The sequence below is a fragment of the Poecilia reticulata genome, chromosome 21 (genome assembly GCF_904066995.2).
Source record: "Poecilia reticulata chromosome 21, P_reticulata-male-v2, whole genome shotgun sequence".
NCBI lineage: Eukaryota > Metazoa > Chordata > Actinopteri > Cyprinodontiformes > Poeciliidae > Poecilia > Poecilia reticulata.
This window is the reverse complement of record NC_088850.1, coordinates 7,632,502-7,658,681: the sequence shown is the minus strand read 5'-3', so window position 1 is coordinate 7,658,681 and position 26,180 is coordinate 7,632,502. Positions and strand designations below refer to the sequence as shown.

At 40.5% G+C, this 26,180-nt stretch overlaps 2 protein-coding genes across 4 annotated transcripts in view; one reads left to right on the top strand and one right to left on the bottom strand.

Moving 5' to 3' along the window:
* Positions 1-14,889, top strand: part of tmem121ab (transmembrane protein 121Ab) — a 70,079-nt gene extending 55,190 nt beyond the window's left edge. The window contains exon 2 of the mRNA XM_008397467.3: positions 4,255-14,889. Coding sequence (XP_008395689.1) covers positions 5,097-6,041 — 945 coding nt within the window. The 5' untranslated portion in view covers positions 4,255-5,096 and the 3' untranslated portion in view covers positions 6,042-14,889. The remainder of the gene's footprint in view (positions 1-4,254) is intronic.
* Positions 14,890-18,615: 3,726 nt separating this feature from the next.
* Positions 18,616-26,180, bottom strand: part of slc24a4b (solute carrier family 24 member 4b) — a 35,184-nt gene continuing 27,619 nt past the window's right edge. For 2 of the 3 annotated variants that reach the window (XM_008397464.3, XM_008397465.3), the window contains exons 12-18: positions 24,707-24,876; positions 24,406-24,547; positions 23,588-23,754; positions 22,686-22,800; positions 22,053-22,165; positions 21,884-21,949; positions 18,616-21,600 (exon numbers count right to left, since the gene is read on the bottom strand). In XM_008397464.3, the coding sequence (XP_008395686.1) occupies positions 21,451-21,600; positions 21,884-21,949; positions 22,053-22,165; positions 22,686-22,800; positions 23,588-23,754; positions 24,406-24,547; positions 24,707-24,876 (923 nt within the window). In that variant the 3' untranslated portion in view covers positions 18,616-21,450. The remainder of the gene's footprint in view (positions 21,601-21,883; positions 21,950-22,052; positions 22,166-22,685; positions 22,801-23,587; positions 23,755-24,405; positions 24,548-24,706; positions 24,877-26,180) is intronic. The other variant, XM_008397466.3, reaches the window with a different exon arrangement.

Genomic DNA, 26,180 nt, shown 5'->3' with positions numbered 1-26,180 from the left:
TCGCCGTGATGGGAAAGAAGTAGAAGTCTCCAAATACCAGACATAGACATAGCGGCGGAGCAACTTACAGCACACGCTTCCGCTTATTGCATTTGACCTAAACTAGAGCCACAATGAAGCTAATCAATGCTGCTAAAAGGTTAGCAATTGTTCTAAAATGTTCAGAAACTCAGGAGGGCTTTGTACTTGAGGGGCTAACAATTCGGGCTTGTGGTTTTTTTTTACTTCATTGTTACCCTTTTCAGGGGGGAAAAGAAACTTTCTAATGTAGTGTTCTTTGTGAATAAGCTGGATAACATCTTGTAGAATGATGTTACACAGGGAATTAAGTGCAAAATAAGGAGATCAAAATATAAGACTTTAAAAAAAAAACAATTTCAAGGGTAAAAGAAGACAAAGGTGTGTGTTGCATCAGAAAATCCCAAAACAGAGGATGAAGCAGAAAAAGTAAACCAGGGAGCATGTTAAATACCAGCAAGAGTGATCAGTGGATAGAAAATAGGTGTGTGATTACTGATATGGTGCAGCTGTGACGGATCAGGAGGCGGAGGAAACCAATAATTATAATATTCGGCCGATTTGTTCAAAGACAACATGTTTTTCTGGCTTGTAGCATATCTGCTATGTTTATCTATCTGAATGCAGATAGATAATATGTGTGTGTGTTTGTGGTGTGTATAAAATGCATCACTTGTTCTTGTGTCTTGTAAGATGGGGTTTCATTTTCAGGCCAATAGAAGAAAAGTTGTATTTGTTTACATATCATTGGCTATGTGCTAATGTAGCCAACTGAAACTTTTGTGTTATCTTTGTTTTTTTTCCATTCTTTCTATGTAACAGTCTCCGTGGATGCCTCACTGTGCTGCCATGACCTGTTTTTTTATGTGCTTGTCAGCAAGCTGCAGAGGGGAGACAAAGTACTCATTTCCATATTCACAGATGCCACCACAATAAACATGCAGAGATGTTGAGATATCTTTATTCTGATGAATAAGGCAATTAATCACAATAAAAAAAAACCCATATATATATATCCATCGGTGAGTAAAGAGTTTGTAGAGTTTTAATTGAAGCCTGGAGGAAGACCATCAGTGCAGTCAGATGGTGGCACGACAGCAAGAGCTGATGTTATACTGACAGTTGCAGCTACTGATTTAGGCTGAAAGTGTCAGATGGGAAGCTGGGATTGTCTGCTGTCAGTAGGTTTTATTTAAGTAGTTGTGGCTGGAGCCGGGAGGTTTGGGGGGGTTGGTAAACTTCTCAACTGCAGCCGCAGCATTTCTGCAGACTTAGTTCCACACATTAATATTCTGCACGCGGACATGTTTAAAACAACACTGTGTTCATTCAGTACACACATGTGCCAAACTGAAAGGGCTTTACTCAAAAAGTCTTTTATATATACACACATACGTATATCCTCACTATCGGGCGCCCCTGAGCATAAGCCACACCCGCTCTAGATCTATAGGCCATATTTGACTATAAGCCACAGGTGTCCAATGTTGTAACATGAGATATTTACACAAAAAGGGTTTTTAACTTTTAGTTATGAGTTATGTATCGGTAAAAAAAATTTAACTGCCATGGAAGCATAACAAATAAAAAATTCAATAGCCTACCAATGGGCTAATAGTGAAGTGAAGAGTCATATTACCCATGCAAAATAAAAATTTCCCAACCTAAAATACAGTGAGTACTCTGAAATGGGTTTAATTATGTTGGGCTTGTGTTCCTGTTTAATGTTTAAATCATGTTTAATGCCTAATGATTCGTAGTGTGTTGCTACCCAGATACTTGGAATCCCAACGTCTCAGTGTGGGATGGTTAACATCACTTTCTGAGTTTTTGTCATATTTGCATTCCAGGAGACGTCTTTCATAACAGATATAGTGTGCTATATATGTGCGCTATAGTGAACATAGCATTTGTGTTTATTTCAGGTTTTGCTATAATCAAAATGAGGTCACTATTACTGCAGTGATTAGCTACTTAAACTTAAGCCTCACAATGTTCTCGGCTCTGATACAGGCTTATTAAGTTTTTAGAGCTTCATTATTCTTACAGTACAACGAGAAACACTAGAATAGGCTGAAGGAATCCAATTGGATTGCCAGGCACTAAGTTAAAGAGAATATTGCATATTAAATTCTGTTTCTATCTGGGTCACTACATTAACTAAATTACCCTAATTGCTCCTTTTCTGGAGTGGAAGAATATTTTTGGATGTCTACATTACAGAAGTTTTCTAAGTGACTTTATTTAACCAGAGTTTGTAGGATTACTGCCAGGGCTTTTCAGAGTGTTACATTTATATCTTGATTTAAATGGTATCTAGGCTGACATAAACGTTAATGTGATTCATAAGTGTTTAGCCGGAGGGATCCGGCGACAGCAGGAGTCGGCAGAACAGAGTAGAATGACAAGTTCTGGTTTCTGCTAAAGTAAAGCACATTGGAACAGACGGAGAGGTTTCTGTTCTTTTAATACAGTTAACGTTCTTGTTACCCAGCCCCAATCTGTGTTCATGCTAATGTTTGCACATGCTGTTTTATTTATGGATGAGGCCAATGCCCAAGGTGGATTCCTGCTGGGCATTCAGCACCTGGCATGTGTTGGCTTTTTTTTTTTTTTTTTTCTGTTAGAGACAGATGCCCTTTGAGTCGTCTCAAATCCATTCTGTCACATGCTCCAAAAAACATAGCAGCTAAAATATTTAACAGGACAAAAATGTATATATATATATATATATATATATCGGGAATGCGTTTTCTCCGGGTACTCCGGTTTCCTCCCACAGTCCAAATACATGACTGTCAGGTTAATTGGCCTCTCCAAATTGTCCTTAGGTGTGTGTGCATGGTTGTTTGTTCTGTGTGTCCCTGTGGTGCCCTGCAACAGACTGGCGACCTGTCCAGGGTGAACCCGCCTCTCGCCCGGTACGCCAGCTGGAGATAGGCACCAGCAACCCTCCCGACCCCACTGAGGGACAAGGGTGTAAGAAAATGGATGGATGGATATATATATATATATATATATATATATATATATATATATATATATATATATATATATATATATATATATATATATCATTGCTGATTGCAGCAGCATAATCTCACTCTGAAATAATTTTGAAAAATCAAAGCTTTAAATGGAATGAATTATTCAGTGTGAAACCCTCCCGTGTATGAAAGTAATAGATTTTTTTTCCATCTGAGAATGAGTAGGAAAAAAATAAATTAGAAAATGGAAAAATGTTTAGGTTTCAAAACGTTATTTCTTTTTTTAGGTTAAAAAATACATTTCTTCAAAGTAGTGTGATTCCTACATGCATTTAAATCTACATGGCATTCCTTATGTCTATAATTAACAATGAAACTTGATATTTTGTATTAAAACTCATTTTTTATTGTGCGACAGAAAGCCCACATTTGATTTAATGCTCATTCAATATGAGTTTTAAACCCATATTTTTGTTTTTTAGCACCGAATGTCTTTTTTTTTTACCAACAGAATGAAGGCATCAAAGTTCACAAATCTCTGTTTACCACAGGAAAATAGATTTAATAAGTCTGAGTTTAGATTTTGTTAAAAACAACTACTTAATAACCATAAAAAGTTTTACTTTTCACCCTTTCCCAGTGTGAGAACATGGTACTGCAATAAAACACAAATAAATTTTTGCCATGAGTACCTATAAACGTGGCAGCCACTGAACATACTGCAATTATGGTCTCCTATATTCAGATTGGAAGCTGCCCAAGACTAACTAAAAATATTATCAGGAAATGAACACATGGCCAACATTGAAACCCATTTTTCTGCCAAGTAATATTGAAAAAGGAAAATACGTGTTCTGAGTAGTTAGCTGCTGTATGAGACTTGAAAATTGGGTTCCTGTAAGTTCCTCTAATAAGTCCTCTATTAATTTAAGAGCCGGAATTAAACGGCAACGCATTAGAGTGAATATATTGCCATTGCCATGGGAGCCTATTAAGCCATGCATCCAGATGTCACATGACACATCACAGACAATAGAGTGGTAATGACATCCTGAAGCAGTGTTACGTGAGCAATATGTTCTGTCCCATCAATAGTGAAACAGGCCACGTTTGAGCCGAGCTGACACATTACTTTGCTTCTCATATATGGGCCGTTGGCAATGAAACTGTGTTATATGGCCCAGTAGTGCTGACAGGTTTCTTTCTCCCTCCTCCCCCCTTTTCCCTTCCTCATTTCTCCCTCCTGTAGGCTGTGGAGAGGCAGGCACGTGGCACGAGGAAGGAGGCAGGATGGATCTTCAGCCCAGAGCGAGAGCCTCCCCCCGGGGAAGCCAGCATCAGACGCAAGGCCTCACGGGCCGTTGACCTGCTGTCTCCTTGATTTATGGCGGCTGGGGGCTTCTGGCCACTGCAGCCTCCTCTCCCTTCTCTCCTCCATTTCCCTCCTTACACACTGCAGAAGCACGAGGAGATACACACACTGCACCGCCGTCTGCAGGGGCATCCGAAGAGGGATTTCTCATACATGCAGAGCCGCCGTGCCCACATATCCACCTTTTCCTACGCGGTTTCATCCAAAAAGAAACGCCTCCATAAACGTTCCAACACTGCGGCACCGTGTCCCGACATCCCATCACAAGTCAATTAGAGCGAGACAGCTCTGAGAGCGTCCCTCATTTGACTGTGTGCGGATTACAATCAGTCATGGTGAGTTGGGTGTGGAGCCCCTCGGTGTAGCTGCTGCTGGGAGGCCGGGCCGGATCAATGGAAGTGCGCTGACTGACGAGAGGAGGCTCCTGTTTTCACTTGGCTTGAGAGGATTCAGCAGCCAGCATATCCCCGCAGAAAGCCCCACTTCCAAACCGCAATAACCGTCCTGCATGTTCCACCGTGGCACTCACTCAAAGTGGTATTTTATCCTCAGCCCTGCTTTATTTTGACTGTTTGCTTCAGTCAAAGCACCTTAAATACCTTTTATCCTACAGCCTGTGAGGTTTGGAGTCTCCACAGTGCACATCAACTTCTACTTTATTTCCTTTAATACCTTTGAAAGCTGTAGCTTGAGGGTGAGAGCCAGTTGATGCCCTCACCATGGTTTTGCCGCCCCCAGATAAACGCCACGTGTGCCTGACCACCATTGTCATCATGACGAGCATGGCCTTCATGGACGCCTACCTGGTGGAGCAAAACCAGGGTCCCAGGAAGATCGGCGTGTGCATCATAGTGCTGGTCGGGGACGTTTGTTTCCTCATTGTCCTACGCTACGTGGCGGTGTGGGTCGGCGCCGAGGTGCGCACGGCCCGACGAGGATACGCCATGATCCTGTGGTTTCTCTACATCTTTGTCCTGGAGATCAAACTCTACTTTGTCTTCCAGAATTGCAAGGCCGACAGGAAGAGTCTGGAGACAGTGGCACGGAAAGCTTTGACGTTGCTATTATCTGTGTGCGTGCCGGGTTTGTATTTGGTTCTCGTGGCTCTGGATAGCATGGAATATGTGAGAACTTTCCGCAAGAAGGAGGACATGAGAAGCCGGTTGTTCTGGGTTGCTCTGGACCTGCTGGACCTGCTGGACATTCAAGCCAACCTGTGGGAGCCCCAGCGGACAGGTCTGCCCATCTGGGCGGAAGGCCTGATGTTCTTCTACTGCTACATCCTGCTGCTCATCCTGCCCTGCGTGTCCCTCAGCGAGATCAGCATGCAGGGCGAGCACATGTCGCCTCAGAAGATGATGCTGTACCCGGTCCTCAGCCTGGTCACCATAAACGTCGTCACCATCCTCATACGTGGCGTCAACATGGTGCTGTTCCAGGACAGCCGCGTCTCCACCATCTTCGTCGGCAAGAACGTGGTGGCCATCGCCACCAAGGCCTCCACCTTCTTGGAGTACCGCAAACAGGTGAAGGAGTTTCCCCACCCGCAGAACGCCATGGCTCTGGAGCTGCAGCAGAACTCCGTCGCCCACACGCAAACGCTGCCGAACGCCACGAGTCTGCCGCACGAACCTTCACCGGCGCAGGACGTTATAGACACATGACCGCCAGTGCCAGATCTCGTCCCCTTAGAAACAGACTGAGAGCTTCAGCGGGGAAGGAGAGCAGGGGGATGGAGAAATCAGCTGCATGACAGGATGAAGTTCTGCTCCTTGTCAAGCTCTTCTCAACCGCAGTGAATCAAGAAAAGAGATTTTTAGCAACACCTGCCTGTCAGAAAATTCTGTGAACCTACACTTGACTCTTAAGTGAAGCTCGCAGACTAAATCAGAACATTTTTAAATTGTGCTGTTGTGTTTTTAACTGTCTAACATATTTTAAAAGTTCTAACTTTACTAAGAAGACATCTCCAAACTGTGCAGCCCTGTGGCATTTTGTTCTGTGAAACGGACAGTTGGTTCCCTTTCAGTGAGTAGCTTGTATTTTTTTTCTTTTCTTTTATGTCACTTTTTTTGACAGTGCATCTGTGGCATTTCCTTTATATTCCAGCAAAGGACAAATCACTCAGTGTGAAGCAGAGATGGAGAGGAAGAGCAGAAAGTGACAAAAAAAAATCTGTCATGATGCGCTCTCTGCAGCGTGCACGCGCAAGGTCAGCGGCTTTCTGTGTTTTCTTCAGCAGGAAAAAAAAACAACAACAAAAAAACAGAGCTATGTAAAGGCAGCCATTTAGGTGCTTTACAGTCACACGTCTGATGAGAACAGCAGCACTCGGCGACGTAACACCAAACGTATTTAGCAGAGCGAGCGTTAAAGTGCGGGCACATCTGACGGAAACGCGCCGGAACTTTAAGTGGAAAGCTGTTGCTGGGTGTCGTTATCTGCAGATGAAATGAGATATGTTGATGTCAAAAAGAGAACAAAATGACAGCGGTAAAGATTACTCTCGTTTTTTTTTTCTTTTTTTTTTTTTGGTTGTTTTCTGTACTGTACATTCCTCAAAAAAAAAAAAAAAGTATTTCAAGTTTTGAAGGCTGACAGAGCAGAACTCAGAGAAAGAAGAGATAAAAAGAAAATTTAACAATGTAGAAAAAGAAACTGAAGAAGTTTTTCAGTTCATTATTATTATTATTATTATTATTATTATTATTATTATTATTATTATAGTATGTACATTCTTTACATGTTGGAGGCCAATAATGTTTTAATAAAAATATAAATAAAATAATATTAATAATAACAGAATTGTTTCGTCTTCTCTATCTGACTCTCTATTATAATTAATTGTTTTTGTTCTAAGTAACAACTTCACCAACAGCAATACAACCAATAATCGATCTGCTTTGCACAAAAGCCTCCCCCTCCCGGTGCATAAATATTTAGCCGCAGCAGCTTTCTTCAGGGTTATTTCTCTCTGCCTGAGGCTTAATATTTTCAGAACGGAGGCAACAAATTCATGTTTAAAATTAGATAAAAATGCATGAACCTTTCCTCGCTTTGTCCCCCTTTTTTGTCCCAGTTCTCATTATCACCTTCCCAGTTGCTTTGTTATTCTGTTAACAGTAATCTTCTCTGTTCTGTCTCCGTATCAAATCTAACTTTTTTTCCCCCCTCCCTTTGTTCCCCAGGGAATGAGTTGCCTCCAGATTTTCACAGAGTTTTGAAATAACATCCTAGAAGGAGGCAGAGAGGTCAGTCACACGAGGGAAACCACTTTGCAGCCATCAGAAACGAGAGAAACAAAAGTTAATTGTTGATCTCAGCTCAAAGAGAAGCTGTCAGATGCTGAAGGAGCCGCCTCTATTAACAACACGGGTCAGAGGAAAAACATGCAATTGAAAGGGAAAAAACAGGCAGTCCCTTGAAAAAACAAAAACCCAACTTGTTCTAAATGCTAATTTTCTTCTAGTTTTCATTAAAGTGCTTTGCAAACTTTTTCACATTTCGTCTCAACACAAACCTCTGTTACAATAGTCTTGATTGGGATGTTATATGACACACCAACACAAATTAAATCTGTGATGTGAGAGAGAAAGGATGCAAAAATATTTTGTTTAAAAATGTATATCTCAGCCACCTGAACTAATGTTTCTTTTTTTTTTTTTTTACAATTAAAGACGCAATTTTTAAGTATATCTGCTGAATATTTACACATCTAAAGACTGAAAGTTTATCATACTATTTACTCTCTGAAAATACCTCAAGCCCAGTCAGATTGCTTTTTGCATACAAAGTCATAAAGGTTCAATTTGGTCTCATTTGACCTGAGAACATTTGTACACATGTTTGCTTTGTCCCTGGGAAACATGAACTTGAACTTTCCACTGATTTTTTTTAAACAGTTTTTTCTTTTCTCTCTCTTCCACAAAAGCCAGATTTGTGGAGTGTATCTGTTCAGTCCAGCTCTCCCAGACTTAAACATGCCGTCCAAGCTGCTTCTCAGAGTACTGCTCTCCCTTCACACTAATAGTGAGATTAAATTACCCGAATGTCAACTCTATTTACTCATTACGAGGACTTCAGAAGGCAACTGGTTGCACTGCTCTGTTATCCATTACTTTGTATTGTAAAATGTGGAAAAAGTTATGAACACTTTTCCAAGTCACTGTGCATGCTCATGCTCTCATAGAGCATTCATGTGGGGCGTTGCGGCTTTCTGTGATCAGAGGGTGAGCATCCAAACTTAGAGAGCAATCCAAACATTCCGAGGTATACAGTGAGGGTGTGCATACATAATCATACTGATCCGAGCGCTGTGAGCTTCTGCTGCCTGAAGTTAGTTTTTTATTTTTCATGAGTCTCACTGCAACTCTTCCCAAAACGCCACGCGCCTGTCAAGTTTCTTCCGACTCGGTGTGAAGTATACCTGGAAGCTGTCGTGGCGTAGCTGCAACTCCTGAGCGAACCTAAACTCTTCCTAACTCTGAGGATATTATAAACCCGCGCCCTTTTCAGCTGCTGCTTGTCTCATTTTTCCCATCATCGTCGGGTAGAAGAAACCCGAATCCTTTCATCTGACAGGCTGACAGATGCATCCTGTTTTCTACTCTGCAGCTGGAAAACCTGGCCACTTCCTGAATGTTTTTTTGTTGTTTTTTTTTTTTCAAAATCAGGGTGTGTTGTGTGCCTGCATCTTTTCCGTGGGTCTGATACACTTAATCCAGCACAAAGGCATCATTAGTGGATCCTTCTGCTGCTGAATCAAGGCAATGAATAACAAATATCTGCATTTAAAATAGTGCTGATTTAAGTGCTTGACGTTATAAGGTAGCGGTAATTACAAAAGTTCACAAGATAATCAATTTTGCACAAAAAAAAAGCAATCAGAACCAGACCAGCACACAAAATCAAAGATTATTCAGTTTCCTGGCAGCAACATGTGGCACACAGGTGCATCTTCAGCCCGAATTTACTCAGCCAATTATTGGATAAAACATTTTCAAAATTGTTTTTTTTTTTTAAAGGAGAGCGATTTAATATCAAGCTGTAATTGTGCCAAAGGTTTGCTAATGGGAACAGAGTTACTTCTTTGCAACTTGCTAAGAAATATTAATCCAAACATTTCTGAGTGTGTATAGACAGTGCCTATGAAACATACGCCCCCCCACTTGGATGCTTTAACTTTTTTTTATTGCTTTTGTAAATCAATCATAACAAAAATTGGGCTTTTTGACAAGAAGAATTGCAGAAAAAAAAACCTTAGAAAACTGATTTCTATCAAATAACAATTTTAAAAAACTAAACATAAAACAAGTGATTTCATAAATATTCAGCAGACATCCAGCCATTACTAATCTCACATTAAGTTGAACGGAGATCACCTGAGTACAGTGAGTGTGTCTCAGTTGTTTGTATTGTAAAGATAAGTAGATCTAGAAGCTCTAGATCTTCCTGGCCTCTACATGTATTTTTTTAACACAAACATTTACAATAATTGAGATTTCTTCATCCAGGTTTTGTTGTTGTTGTTGTTTTTAAATTTCAAGATCTATGTGGAACAGTTCCAATGAAACGCCAAATGAATAAGACATTTATGTGTGAGTGCATGTAAATCTCTGAGTGCAAATCATCAGATGTACAGTGAAGCCGATTGTCAAGAAAAACCAAACTTGCTTCATCACATTCTGTAACTATTGCTGTTCCAAAAAAAAAAAAGCTACGGTCAGTTAACTGTACTCTAAGATGCGCTACAATACTTTTTCCACCATTGTATGCCTCTCTTTGGCCTCCTGTCAGCACTGGATCGCTCCAGAAGTATGCTGTGGAGGTAAGCACAATCGAGATCAAAGTTCGCCCGGCGCTTCGCTGTGAAATCCTGGCTGAATAACCGGGCTGCCTGTAGCCCAGGCTGTCCGGTGGAAATAATTGCACTTCTCTGTGTAAACAGCTTCTCCTGGCAAAAGAGCTTTTTTTTTGTTTGTTTGTTTTCCCCACAAATACATCCACTGTCCTGGTGTTTCTTTACCACCTCATATATTGTGTGACCACATTTTCTTTTCTTTTTTTTTTATTTATTCAAGATTTTACTAATGTTTTCATGAGTTGCAAAAAGAATTTCGCAGAGGTTTGTAATAAAGACAATAAACAATAATCCAAACTATAAAATATGAAATTTCCAGTGATGCAGCGTAGCTTTACCATTACATTTATCACGGTTTTAACGATGGAGAACCGGACTGAAAACTGACAAACACAAAGAACTAGTCCATGTCCCCTAAGTATTTAATACTTCACCAGCCTGAACAATCAATATGTTTCTATAGAGGAGATTCCGAGGGAAAGAGACTGTCGGATTGCACAGAGACCAGAGGTAGAAAACTGATGCTGCTCATTCTGTTCCGATTGGCCGTTAGATGAGGATAAATCAATAAATAAAATGGGCATGAGAAATAATGAATCTGCTTTTGCATGTATTTTGTCTGCTTTGCAACAAATCATCTTGCAAATAGGAAAATCTAGGACTGCTTGGAGGAGTTTGCAACCTAAGCACATGTTCTTTTTTTTTTTTTTTTGCAAAATATCTAAAATATGCATTGGGGTTTGCGGTGGATTATCATGCTTTGCTCAGGATATTTAGGAATCCAAGAAGAAAACTAATCATTTATATCTCAGCAGCATTTTCTTTTCATCTGATGTCGACCTGCTGTTGTTCACTAAACATAAAAAAAAATAGCAACATATTCGGGTTAAATGACAAAATGCGTGTGCAGAAAATAGGGAATATTTCCAAATATGCAGTTCTTTAATTAAAAGTTTACATCTTTTGGTTTAATCTCTTTTTATCTCAGGAAGAGAAGGTGAATTAAAGTTAGCACAGCCTAGCCCCTCGTAGGGCAGGCCTTTATGAACTGTCGAAAGGGGGAAATGGATAATTGGACTTAGAATCGGACACACCGTATTGAATAGATCACTATTTTTGATAGGGAATCATCAGACAGGGAAATGTGACTGTGTGGAAGATGAGGCAGTGGAACATGTTATTTTGAGGTGTAGGAATGATCTGCTTCAGAGAAACAAGTTAATTAGGAACCTTAGTAATATGAAAATTAAATTTGACATTGTTGGGTTAGGGTAAGCTAGAAGGGTCAGCGTCAGGGGCCATGCTTTGCCCCGTTCGCCAATGCATTTACTCGGGCCCCAAGGTGGACAGGCACCAGGCGAAGAGGCGACTGCAGTGGAGACGGATCCTGCAGCTTGTGGCCGAGCTCCGGGCCACCTCTGGTCCCCACCATCAACCTGGAGGAGGATGGACTCTTCTGCTTAGATGCTTGGGGCGGAGGAAGAGAGAACCTCCGTCCGGCCGGCCCCTCCAGCTTCCTTCCAGTCAGGACTCCTCGCCTCTATCTGCTTCCGGCTGATTCGCCGCAGGGGAGTCCACTTTGGCATGCACCATCCGAGGAGAAGAGCATGGAGAATCGGGACCAGCACCAGCCGATGAACCAACCCTCCAGCATACTGTGGCCCTCCGGCACAGGATGCCTTGCCTTTTGGAGTGCTCGCTAATTTCTGTGCTCTTAAATTCACCGGTGGTGCTAATTCACCACCGGTGAAGTGAAGGAGACCAGGCTGGCATCTGAACCAGACTCTCCCGGCTTCGTCATAAACGTGAGCACGGCTCAGACCAACACCACATCTCCTCGACCTCCAATACAATCACCCGGTTACCAGGAAGACCATGACTCACCTCCGAACCTCCGTTGCCATGCCGGTAAGTACCATCCACCATGTCACCAGCTACGTCCAACAGGATGGACTCAACATGCTCGGACCCTTATTAGTGTCATTGATACTCCTAATATGTTTTCATGGCTGTTTTTAACCTTTTGTGACTTAGAGAAAAATCAAATAAATTTAGTTCCTTAAAAAACAAAAAATCAGTTTGCATGATAAATTATAATTCAACTTTGAAACTGAACAGTTAAACAAATCTTTAAAAGCCCAAAGCTATAATGTAGTCCTGATGATAATTAGTGCCTGTAGGCATTTTATTTTATTTTATTTAACCAAAACTGTCTGTGGACGATAAGTAATACCTAACTGCTCTACAACAGTATAAAGCCCTAAATGACTACACCTGGACGAACTGCTCTTGACTTGGTCTATTTAATTAATTCCCCCTGTCCTACAGTGGATCTTATCTCAGTTGTGTCATTACATTATATGCTGTTGGACATTCGAGAGCAATTAGATTCTGTTAGCTGGTCTCTGCGCCTCAATGCACACACTGCATTACACCGTTTACTGTCCGTCATCTGTCACCTGCAAGAGGATATAACTCATCCTAAATAAACTACCCTTCAAAATCCTGTCACCTTGTGCATTCTGCTGTCACACCCAGGCCTCCCTATTAGGGGCATCCTTGTTAGCAAGGACAGCTGTTAATCTAAATTTGACGCTGTTCAAGATAAACAAGTAGATTAAAAAAAAAAAAAAATCTAATTACACACCTCATGCACGGCTAAATGATTTGGGGTTAGAGATATGCTACAGCTCTGAAAATTGAAATGGAACCAGTGTTATTCTCTAATTCTAAGATGGATTATTGCGAGGGGATAAAATGTCTAAGAATTTGGTGCCTATTTCAGCAGATGATGATGATGGCCCAGCTGGCTCTCTGCTGCAGCTGAATTCACATTATTGAGCCTCTTTAATGCCGCCCGAGCAGTAGTTTCAGCAAAATACGTCCGTCGGAAGCAAGGAGCAGGTTCCGCGCTTAATTAAAGAAATCCTTCACGAAAATGAGCTTCGCAACCATTACAGGTACTGATCAGTAACTTTATGTCCATGACCCCCGAGTCGAGGCTTCGCTGCGGCCTGGATCACAAGTCACAGTTAAGCGCGCAGTGCCGTGCCACAAATGTTTGAATAAATCTCGTCAGCACAAGTGCTTGACGAGGAGGGGGAGAGTAAATGGCAAACTTGGGAATAAGAATAAATTACCTGTGGCTGCCTCTGCAGCAGATCACCTTTCCAAGACCCTCTGTGCGACGGACTCATCCATAAATCAACAGCGCTGCGCATCAGGAATGTAATTGTGTTCCCTCCATATGTAATAACTCAGTAAACGGACTTTCTCTGTCTGCACGTGATTTAATGTCTATCCATGACTTCCTGAAGCAATTAGTCTTTGCTAACGTCAATTGAGAGCCTATAAGAGGAAAGTGACATTTCAAGTTATGACGGACTTTTAACATGCATGTCGTGTGCTGACTTGTCCATTCTTTGCTCACCATTTTCAGTCAATAGCTTTTTTTCTTTTTCCTATGGATGACTTTGGTCTCTACTCAACCCTTCACCCCATATACCTCCATGCACAAAGTCATCTATATGGAAATCCTTCTCTAGAAAGATCATACAAGAGCTGCACATTTAATCTTCACTGGACAACAAAGACTTTCCCTTAGTAATAACGGTAAAAATCACGAAAAACACTTTGTTGCGTCATTCTTCTTTTCCCTTTCTTGACATCAGAAGAACTTAATTTACTCTCCTTTTTGCACAAAAATGGTCATTCTTAATGCCAGTCTGCTGGCTCAGTGTTGCATGTTTTGTCTTTTTTTTGTAAAATTTCTCATTAAAGAAATTCTCAGAAGTTTATTTTGGCTTCTTGCATCTCAAAATGACTGTTTTTGAGATGCACCTGTAGCTTCAGGCATTAGATTGTTGACCCATTAGCTTAAAATGGATGGACAAAAGCCATAGAGTCAATGAATAAAATGTCTCCATAGACGTATTAAGCACACATGATCTCCTGACCGACACAGTGTGCATACAGCAGTCAGCCACGACTTGCCCTCAGGAAGAAAATTATTGGAGTATTCTAAAAGTTGTTTGTTCAGTATCACAAAGAATGTTGTTTAATGTGACCATGGCGAGCCAAAGTCGGTTCATACGCTGCCGGGGGGAAAAGCAGTTTCTACAATGTGGTTTTAGCAGCTTAAAAACATCCTTTACTTTATTTTTATAGGACATGAAACAGTAAACCATTTTGATGAAAAAGTACCAGTAAAAAAACATGACTGAAAACGGTCACCTAGAACCATGACTTTATATAAATCAACATTTAGTAGGTTTATTTCTTTCTGTCTGTCTTTTCCTTCCCCACTACAGACCTATATGTGAGAAACTGATGAATAATTTACCTTCTTTGACTTTTACTTTATTGCTGACACTGTTACCACTGGGTATTTCATGTTGTGTCCCACGATCATTTTAATAATTCATTTTTGAATTTTAGGCTTGCAACAAGGCTCAAAAAGGTTCCGGTCCAGTTGGTCAGCAAATGTGAGAAAATGACAGATTTTTTTTTTTTTGTTTTTTTAAAGTAACGTACGTAAAAGAAAGACTGGAAAGGATTTGCATATTTTTCTCTCAGTAGAAATCTACATGACATGACAAGCAATGGAATTTCAATGTACATTGGGGAAACATCTGTTGACAAGTGAACAAGAGTAGGGAACTATATGAACAGTAAAATACAAATGTTGATCAAAATTTTGCACATAAAAAAAATAAAATTAAAATAACTGGTTACTGATTGCAATGCTGACTTTGGGAAGTTAAGAAACAATATTATTGTCAGACAAATAGCGTTCCTGAAAAACCATATTTAAAAAAAAAAAGAACATTTGACCAAAGGAACAGATGGGCGCAGTGATTACAACATGGTGTTTTGTCCAAAGCGATAGCGGGACCAACATCCCTGACAAGGTCAATGCTTTTGGTAGCAATGTTATTTCAATGTGTCAAAGCAATTTACTGGAAAGTATAGTAGAGTAAAAATAATTGCTATGACATATTTATTAAAACAGAAATATCGGCAAAATCATCCTGATTTCATTCATGGTGCAGCTATGCTACTTTAAATAAACAGAAATTAGCATTTGAGCACTTGTCTTAAATTTGTTTCTCATTTGTGTAACCAAGCAGCACCTCACTTCCTCTGTCAGGAGGAGAGCTTAAATTGTCTTTTTTAGTGACAAAGTTTTAAGAGCACGTTACGTTTTTATCACAACCATCTGTTTTCATTGCACTCTCCTAAATTCATCATGGATGACTATTTAGTATTCATAAACACATTGATAAGGTGTGCTGCCTTCATGGACTGCGAACGATGGATTAATTGCGGATCTACAATCCACAGCTGTGGAAGCTTTCATAAAAAGATGAGCAGAATTCAAATCCGAGAGAGCATTGCGAGTGAAAGATGCACAGTTCGGTGTGGAATACCTTTGGGTTAGCAGCTTTATGTGTATGCCGTTTTAAAAGTGACTTCGTTAAAAAGGGTATGCAAAAAAAAAAGAAAGGAACTAGTGTTCACAGGTTGCAGCTCTGATAATGTAAATGTCATTGTGTTTCAGGCTAATTCCCTTCGGATTCATTTCTACTTATTTTACTGTTACTGTGCAAGTTAATACCACAAAGGTTATGAGGGGATAATGGAAAACAGCAGAAACGCATCGCTTAGGGCTTTTTGTGAAAAGGTTTTATGATAAATGGACCCAGTGCATTTCATGGTTGTAGGTGTTTTCACAGAAAGACGAGGAAATCAAGGATTCTGATCAATAACCTGATAAACTTAAGAAACCCGGAAAAGCATAAGAAGGCATTGACAGTGAATAATATCGCCATCTTTCGAGTCTTGAGATTCTTCAACTAATTCAAATTTAAGGTTAGGTTAAAAAAAAAAAAAAAAAAAAAAAATCAATAAAACTTTCGCCAAAAAGGAATGATTTTAAAGTCGACCATTTTGTTCCTATACTTATTTGACTACATTAGAAATGATTGTTTATGTCAAAGACATTAATAGAGCACGAGATGTGAGCATAGCAAGCTTAAATATTTGTAACAAATGCCATTTCATGGGAATAATTTTCATAGTTTAGAAACTAGAATATATATTTTATTGGGATTCAGATGAATTTAGGTCTAGACTGGCTGAGCTGCTCCAAGACCCTTTGATCTAAAAGCGTATTAACTCTGGCTGTATTTAGAGTTGCTGTCTTTCTGGAAGGTGACTCTCTGACCCAGCCGAGTCTTTTGCAGGTTCTAACAACATATTTTTTCCAGGATTACTCTGTATCTTTGCAACTGTTTTTCCTTTTACTCCAGAAATGGGGTGTTCAAGGTGGTTCAAGGTACTTTTCCCATCACACAGACTCCAAAAAATAGAAAATGTATTCAACCTCCACATGTCTGTGGCCTCTGGCTTGTGGCAGACAAGTTGCAATTACTGGCAATTTCTTTCAACAATGCCTTTCAGAAAATTATATGCAGGTCAGTTTCTAGACTTGGGTGAACAACACTCTATATTTTATTTTTTAGTATGTGCTTTGGGTTACACATTGAGCCAGAAAACAGCGCCTCGAACAAAAGTGTTATTTGGGATGCTGAGAGGCAGAAGAACTTTGCAACATAAAACCCATTTACTACCTAATGGAGAAAATACAAACTTCGTCCTATGGAGAGCTGAGGGCAATCCAAAACATTCCATGCACAAGGACTGCAGCAAGTCAGTTTCCCCATCATCCATCACTGAAGCACAGCAATTTACCCAAACAGCGAAGTAGTTGTCAAAAATACTGGCAACACACAAATAAGGAAAGAAAATATCCCCAAACTATACGACTGTGGAGGCGGTGGGTGAAAAGATAAACAACTTTTGAAAGTGGAATTCTGCAACTGGATACGTCAAGACCAGCGTGCGTGGGCCTCGTCTCTGAAAGTGGTACAACAAATGTGGGAGCCGGGCCAGCATTCACAGGAGACGAGCAGTTCCCGCCCAAACGGGCTTGTTAGGGGGCAGAAAGGGAACTCGTCAGTGCAAGAGATCACGGCTGACAGCGAGGCTTGTTAACTTCAGCAAAGCTAGCCAAGAGGGTGGCTCATTAAGGAGAAGCACCAGTAGCCGGCACAGACCAGGCTGGTCTCACCAGATGGCTGCCTGTCTGACTGATGAAGGACGTGAGCAGCCATTATTAGCAGATCATGTTTGTCGCACTTTGTGCAGATGAAATTATGTAAAAAAAATAAATAAAAAAAAATCACTCCAGTTGTCAGTTTTCATTTTAGTTGCACTTTGTTAACTTTACATCAGAGTGGAGGATTCGTACTCTGAGGTACATGAGCTCCATTTTCAGTTCCAAAGTTTCTTGAAGACGACAAATGAAACATGCTGCAACATTGCCCCCTGCTGGGGGAAAAAACAAAGTGTCCAGAATGCTTAATGGAGAGAGAGAAAAAAAAGCCCCGAAATGTTACAACTGGACTTTAGCTTTGCAAACAAATCCCCCCCCATTAGAAAAGGCTACTGTAGCCATTAAGCCAAATGTCTTTTTCATAGACCTCAAATTGATTTGTAAATATCATGCAAATAGGTTATTTTATTGCATAACTAAAAAAAAAAAAAAAAAAAGGGAGAGAAACCGAATCTCCAGTCAGTTGAAATAGAAATGTTAAAATTATGGATATTGCATAAATGCAAGCATGATGAGTCCATCCAACTCATTAACTTTACCTTGAGGCTTTCTCATCAAGGAACATCCATTACGCATTTCAAATTGCTTGCATCAAGAACAATTCGAGAGTCAGCAAGTCTGAAGTTGTCCTCCAGTGGCGTTAGTTGTAGCCAATTAAAATATACATTAAACTAAATCACAAGAGGAGAATTTGCATGCACAAGGAGCAGTGCAGCATTTTAGGCAATCAGACGCTTATTTACTTTTAAAGGTTTGCTAATGTTAAATGGCTGTACTTGAGTGAAGAGTAGCTTGATTTTTCTTGGAAACTTTGTACATCATGGATGTGGATTAATCGTTGCCTTCTTTATCAGAACTTGGAGGGGAAGGATTATGTAAAAATCAACCGAGCATATCATGTCATGTTATTCCCTCATCAAAAACGTACCTGGAGTGTTGCTTTGATTCCTTCATGCATGTCTGAGCAATCGGGGACCTCAAGGGTTGCTCTCTCAATGCGCCTCCTCAGAGCTGCAGTCTCCAGCCAAAGCATCCCATTATTCCAAAGGGGCACAAGCACTTAAACTTACATATCAACTCTTAGAAAACAAAAGCCCCACTCAAGTCTGAATTTTTCAATATAGCAAAAAAACAAACAAAAAAAAAACCTCAATAGTTACATCGACAATCCCAGAATGCAAGGCAAATCGTGAGAAATGTGTAGGAGTCATTTTGTCATTTTATTTTTTTTCTTCACATTATTGCTTTACAGTAAAATGCATTGGTTGGATATGTCCAGTATAGCAAGACAATACATTCATATAAGTTATACAGATGTCCTCAGTAATATTTTAATAGTAACTAACTTTACATTAAATATATTTATCTTTTTTTTTTTTCTTGACAAACAACTCCCACATCACATTGAGCTCACAGTGCATTAGGTCGCATTCGGTCAATAGATACCAGTCCTCTAGTGTCAAATTGCCTTCTCTAATGTGCTTCCTCAAGTGCGTGGGCGTATTTTGTACACAACATGTCCGTACAATCTTGGTTTATGCAAAGTTACAAACATGACATCCAACTTTCTTTTGACCTTCTCTCCCCAATACAATTGATTTTGGAGTAAAAATGCCAGCCATTTAAAACACTAAGTTAGGACAAAAAAAAAATAAAAAAAAAAATAAAATAAAAAGTTCTTAAACCATTACTGCTCTGTCCTGACAATCGGTACATAATCAAATAGAGCAACACAATTCAGATCAACTCTGACAGCACTGCCATGCAGTCTGAGAAAGCATTAAAAAATAAATTAAGCTCCAGAGGTCTTGTACAGAGGAGGAGGAGTTTGTAGACCCTGTGGGGTCACAAAGCCACATGAACCCCAGCAGAAAGGCAGCCTAAGGAGGGGTCCAGTATTTTGTATTTTCCTTAGTCTGCCGTGTACAATAAAGAGTCCTGGGGGCAGCCAAATGCGTGCCGCATCCTGCCCCGCTGCTCCTTCCGCTGGGGCTGGCGAGGAGTTAATGCCCTGGTACCAGAGTGGAAAGCCACAGGAAGAAAAAAAAACAATAAAAAGCGGGAGAATATGAGCGTTTCCACAAAGCCACTGCTCCAGACATGTCCGTTTTCTGTGCACAGTTCTCCAGCTTTCACACACACCTGTGAGCTCACACATTAAGGATTACTAGACAAACTGACATCAAATCTCCACAGGATGCCCCGTCATTATATGGCAACCTTGCAGGGGCCTTTGTCACATAAATTCTTTACATTTAGATTGCATATACAAGTGCCCTCTGCCAACAATGTGGCCGAGGAGGATTATTCAACACAAAACATTTCATACACACGTACGCTTTAATAGTCTCTGCACCCCCCACTCCTGGACTCTTTACAGGCATTTTTGCATTGTGTCAAAATTGTCTGGATTGCAGTGCTCTTAGCTGCCATTTTTTTTTGTGTAAAGTGGGCCAGGCAGTAGCCATAGAAACTGCCCGGAAGCCCTCGACCTTTTGCTGTGCTGTGGAGGAGCTTTGTTTTCGTGTCCCAGCATGCACTGCAGACAGATACAGGTGTGCTCAAATTGTTAAAGAGGAACCAGTCAGTTTGAGAAAGTTGACGCGAGCCCAGAATGAGCACGTACACACTCACGCGCGCACACACACACACTGTTTCTTTCACACACAGTCACACGGACATGTATACACTGAAAGTACAAACGCACAGAAGGAAGCACTAGTTGATTCAGAATGAGAGGACGGCTGTTAAAGTGCAATATCTACATACAACGCAAGAAAAAAAAAAAAGAACAAAAAAGCAAGATCATCATCTCCATCTCCAGGAGCTGTCCATCTTAGTTTCCCTGATAACTGGTGGAACTGACTGCCCGCTCTGGACTAATAGAGGGGCTGCAGTGGCCCCTACAGGCCAGAATGCATCACTGCAACAAGCACAACTACCATCCTTCTGCAGCCATCTTTGAATGAGAATCATTTGATGAAGACTAAAAGATGCATCAGACAGATTGAGATTTTTTTTTTCCCCCTCCCAATCTTGATTTGTGCAGAAGGACAAACGGAAAGGCTGAAGCTGGGCTGTCAATCAGCCAGGGTACATCTCACATCCGAGGTTTCAATCTCAACACAAAGAGCAAGAAAAGCATTTTCGATGTGCAATTAGCTTTCAGTGAAAGACAAACAATGTCTGACATTTGCAACAAGCTCGTTTCTATATTTCAAACTAAACAAAACCTTTTTTTTTTTTGAAAAAATAAATACAAAAAAAGTGTTTACAAATTTACATTGTGCACTGGTGCAGATGCATAACACCATCACAGTCACTAGATCTGGACTGTGACATGTTGAATTAAAGTGTCCTGACAAAAAGGTCTTTAGGAAAGCAGATTAGGAAAGCAGGCGAGGGTCAGAGTGGAGTAAAGCACTAACAGCATCAGCTCCCTGTTGCCTAAAGCCATGCTGGGGCGTGGGAGGGGTCCAAGCTAAAGGAGGGGAGATGCCAGCGCAAGACCTTCCCTCTTTTCTTGGTTAGAGAGGGGGGAAAAAATCCTGACCGTAGTAATTTCACGAATCGTTTAAGAATGGCTTTACATTTGATAAAGTTTGGGTTTAGTAAGAGCTTGATGTGGGAACTGATTGTTCTGATCTGAAAACGCTAAAGTGAGAACGGTGAAATCAAAAAGGGGCACTTCTGATTCTGGAGGTCCACGACATCTAAAGGCATGCTTGATGGGTGGAAAGTTAGCAGGCGTACAGAGAAACCATGACGCTGACGAGTGTCTGAAAGAACGAGCAGAAAGGACCAGTGCTGTGCGATGACTGGACAATTTGGAAACGTAGAGTTCACAGCTACAAAGCACTGCCTTATAAGAAAATGAGATTTCTATTAAACACTTACAAATAAAGACTGCAAGCAAAGGGGGGAAACAAAAAGTCGCCAGATAGGTTCAGTTTATTGAGAAAAAAAGAAAAAAAAAAAACTCAGGTTGCCAAAGTGGGTTTTTGAGGTTTTGGTAATCGTTGCATGCTGCTGCGCTCTAATCCTCCATGCACATGGGCAAGTTGACAAAGGTGAAGACGTTGTACTCGATCATGATGGAGAAGCAGAGGAACACGGCGTACAGGACAAGAACATAGATGCCCAGCTTGAGATCCAGCTGCCACTTGTTTATGTGGATGCCCAACACCTGCACATGTAGAAAGACAAACATCATAAAGATCTGCGCAACTTCAAATGGGCAAAAAGTCAGGCTGACACTGTATACAAAAGAAAACAAAAAAAAAACAATGTGCATCCTTCCAAGACAATTCAGCAGTACGTTGTTTAGCATCGACATAAACCTCAAAATACATTGAAATTCGTTGCGGTGGGACAACATCTGAGATGCTGAGCAAAACTTTATAACCCCTAAAGTTCTTTTCAAAGCAAAAATTGTCTGACTTAATGTGCGATTAGCATTTAATGCTCACCGTGAGTGCCACAGACCCCAGCAAAAGTACCACTGAATACAACAGTCCCCGACTGTTGATCATCACCTGGAACAAAAGACGAGTAGCTGGCTAATAGATCCTCTGTTAATAAATTACATTCTTGAATAAACCGATCAAAAACTGTATTCTTGACCAGATGTAAACCAACCTCTGATCCATAGTTCACACACATCGTCTGCATCGCCCAGGGAACTCCGAGTCCCACCAAGATGTCAAAGACATTACTGCCAATTGTATTAGACACCGCCATATCTCCCAAACCTGAAAAAAAAAAAGTTATTATAGCACAGATCAAAGCTTTCTTTTACAGTATTTTTATATACATAGATCATGGCAAAAGTATATTTATGAACGCCATGAAAAGAACATCCTCTTGGAAAGACACAAGTTCAACTGTAAGTTCAGTTCAAGCGTTTTTCCCCCGTCATTCAAGTAAAGAATTATTTTTAAATTATAGTATTTTTTGAACCACATAAGTTGAAAGTAAAAAAGAAAATTAATCATAAAATCTTCTGGAACAATATTTGCATCAGATAACACCCTTGACATGCCATTAACTGGTTAAAATTTCAGTTCCCCAAGAACAGATCCAAAAACATAAAAAAATAAAATGGATGGCCAGCCATTAAGCATCCGAATTTCCATTGAACCAAATAACCCTACACAGCTCTAATCAGCCTTCCCATTTATGTAAAGAGATCCACATGGAACTCCGTTCCTGCACCAGCAAACCTGAAAATATCTTCTAAAAGTAAATTATTCCCAGAAGGTAAAGCAATACCTTGTCGCGCCACAATGAGACTAGCTATGCAGTCTGGAACGCTCGTGCCAGCAGCCAGGAACGTGATGCCCATGATAACATCCGGGATGCCCAAGGTGTAGCCGATTATAGTGACCTAAAGAGGCACAGGTAAGGCCAGGTTATCTGCAGGTTCCCATCAAAAGTGTTTGAGTGGATCCTTAATGTAAACAGCTTTAAGACAATAAATCTTTAGCATGATTTCAGCGTTTGATTGATTGTCTTAATCAAAATGTGTGTTGCTTGTAGCTTGAGGTGACAACAAACAGACCCAATATACATAAATCAATGTTGAAGTGAATTACTTTTCAGGAAACGTTGTCCTCAAATACCGTTGCTACACTTTATTACTGCTGAAGCTTCCACCAATAGAATTACCCTTTTACTCCTCATTTATCCAACAGTGGAAACGGATTTCTGCTTTTCATTTAAATGGTGTAAATAAGTTACGTAATTCCTTCCTGGCCCGTTTGTAACAATCGGAATGAAACAAGAAGTAATTTTCAGAAGCCGAAATAAGTTTCAAATGAGAAATTGGGACACTCAACATTTATTCACTTAAAATGGGGAAGAAATATTGTGCAGAGTGGGACGAGCTTTCCTCAGTGATGTGATCTAAGCACAGTTAAATCACAATTTCTCTGAGAAATAAAACATGAATTCATAAGAAAATATTCATCGTCTTACTGATGTAGCTTTTCTTAAAGTAAATGCCATAAATTTTGATTGGGAGCATTTCTATAGGTGTCGATATAGGTGGAAACGTTCAGTGGCACAGGTTTAAAAGACACTTTATGCAACAGAAATCAAGACACCAGTTTGCACACCGGGTTTTATTCAGAAATCAATTCCACCGCAGCAGAATCACAGCAAAATAAACTCACCATCCAGACCATCAAGTACGAGAAGACTGCAATCCAGACAGTGGACAGAATGAAGGAGACCATGAAGAATTTCTCCCAGCGAGGCTTGGCACAGTTCGGGACGGTGAAGAACAGCAGCAGGAGCAGCGGCCATGAGATCAGCCACTTGATCTTGCTGCCCACGCCCCCTGCAGGAGGAAGACGGAAGGTGAAAACGACTGACATCCAGGAGCAGAAGATTAAAGTCAACTTGAAAACATTGGAATCATTAATGACAACATTACATTACATATACAAAGTGAAATATTTTATTCCAGTTTTGCCTTTTCCCTGTCCGGAAATGTTTCTGATCAAGTGTGAATAATTTCCAATTTGAATGCATTTAGATAAAAAAATGCAACAAAACAAAACATAAAATAGGATGACCATAATATTTGAGTATTGACAGTTTAATATGACACTATCTCCTTAAAATTTTTAAACCAATAGAAGCAAATATTTTCCCTTTTCACTTCCTTTTGAACCTTGTAAGTGCATAAACACTTCAATAATAGATGAGTTTAATGATAAATTGGACCCTCTTCACATCAGTAGAGACAGAAGGGCAGCCTTGCTTTGAGCCATCTGATTATCATTAGTTCATCCATCAGATGGCGCAAACTCATTTTAAAAGAGACGCCAGCAAAACAATTCAAGATGTCCAACTAAGAACTTCAATAACTTATTTATATCACCGCCTCAGAGAATATATCTTAAATTATGAACGTACAAATTAGATCTTTTACACCGTCTCAAAACATACTGGATCAGACATTTATGCAAGTTTATAAATCACATACTTGGAATATGAAACGGTGAAATTGTGTCGTTTTCTTCTGCCTCCTTGGGTTTGTCCTCTGGTACGTTTCCGTTCTCGATTTCCACCTTCCCATCAATCACTTGCGTCTCCACACCATTGGACGCCTGCACCAACTTCTGGCGCTTTCAGAAAAAAGAAACTTAGTCAAAGGGCACACAGGCAGACTCGCTGCTACAAAACATTTTCGAACAGAGCTCACTTCCGCAGACAAATACGGACAGCAAGGAAAGCTCTCTGCTCAAAGTCACCAAACTGAATCCGGCAACAACGGCCCGCTGTACCTCTGTAATGATGAGCCGACTGGCCATGCGAAGGCGGGTTTTGGGCCCGAAGTGGCTGGTGACCATGACGCGGAGTCCCGCCTCAGGAAAGCGGAACTTTGATGGGCTGGCATTCATCATCTCATCCACCATCACCACTGAGCCGCGGCTGTAAGCCTTGCTCGGCTTGACTGAAGGGATGAAGGCACATATTGACGTTTGTGAGGCAAAAACAATCTATACAACTGAAGTTATTACACCCAAAATGCAAACTTAAATTTTATAAGACCTATGAGGAACTCAACAAAGGACATGGACAATTTATTTCAGAACCTTAGGCCAAGATACAGAATTTATCACATTGGAGTTTATCCCATCTATACCAGAAATATTAGCTATAAACCTGGAACAAAAATGATGTGGAGTTTAATCAATGCTGAGATGAAGAACATTGTAGCTAGCATTCATATTCCCCCAAACTTAACTTTCAATCTGTCAAGGCTCAACTTGTACATTTTAATAAAAAAAATTTTAAGTGAAGTCAAAATTTCATCAGCAAAGGACAAGCTGCTCTTCAGTGAAGATCTCTGCTGATCATGTTTTTGGCACATTTTCATCCAAAGTGCTATAGTTTGGTTAGCAGCTCACTGATGTGCTGCATAAATACAAAAACAGAACCGATTTCAAAACTTGCAACACTGAAAGTTTGACTTGACTTTTAGATCGTATCCTTAAAAAGTAATTAATTCAAGTGAAACTTCATATCTTTTCATTCGCTGAAAAGGAAGCTTTTAGATTGCACGCACAGGGAATAAGGCAGTAACACTTATTAGTTCAACCCAGCCTTAATTTGACTACTTATGCATGCACCAATGCACATAAATTAGCAGCGTAAACAGAGCTGGTGTAAACAGTTCCTCTTGCGAAATTCATTACCACTTCAGGAGTGAGCAGGTCTACGCTCCAGAGACTGGCAGGAGAAAAAGCAGGATGCAAGCAGAAAAACTGGCAGAGCGGCACAACACTGACAAAGTGAGAGTAGGTTTAGTAAGGCTAAACAGACAGGCATGTTAGCAGTAATGCAGTCAGACTTGGAAGAGTTACATTTCTGAAACGGGTTATTTTTTTAAATATTATTTAAAGATTAAGAGCAGAATAGAGAGAGGACTGTGGCTTGGAAGCACATCATGAGCCTGATGAGTGATTTGTATTGGCTAATCAACACAAATCAAGATGGATCAGAGATCACATCATTCTACCTTAACAAACATTTCTAATATTCATATCAAGTCATTAGCATTAACAACAACAAAAAAGCACTGGCTGCGTTAGTTGAGCAGAAAGCAAAGCCACAGATCCCTCAGGAGAAGAAAAAAAACTCCAGCAAGTAGTCTTCAGACGTCCAGAGAATCGGACTCAACCACTCAGCTGGGACCCGGCCTGTCTGATTAACCTTACCTGCCGAGAGCAAAGGTGACGACGGGTCGTCGTCCCA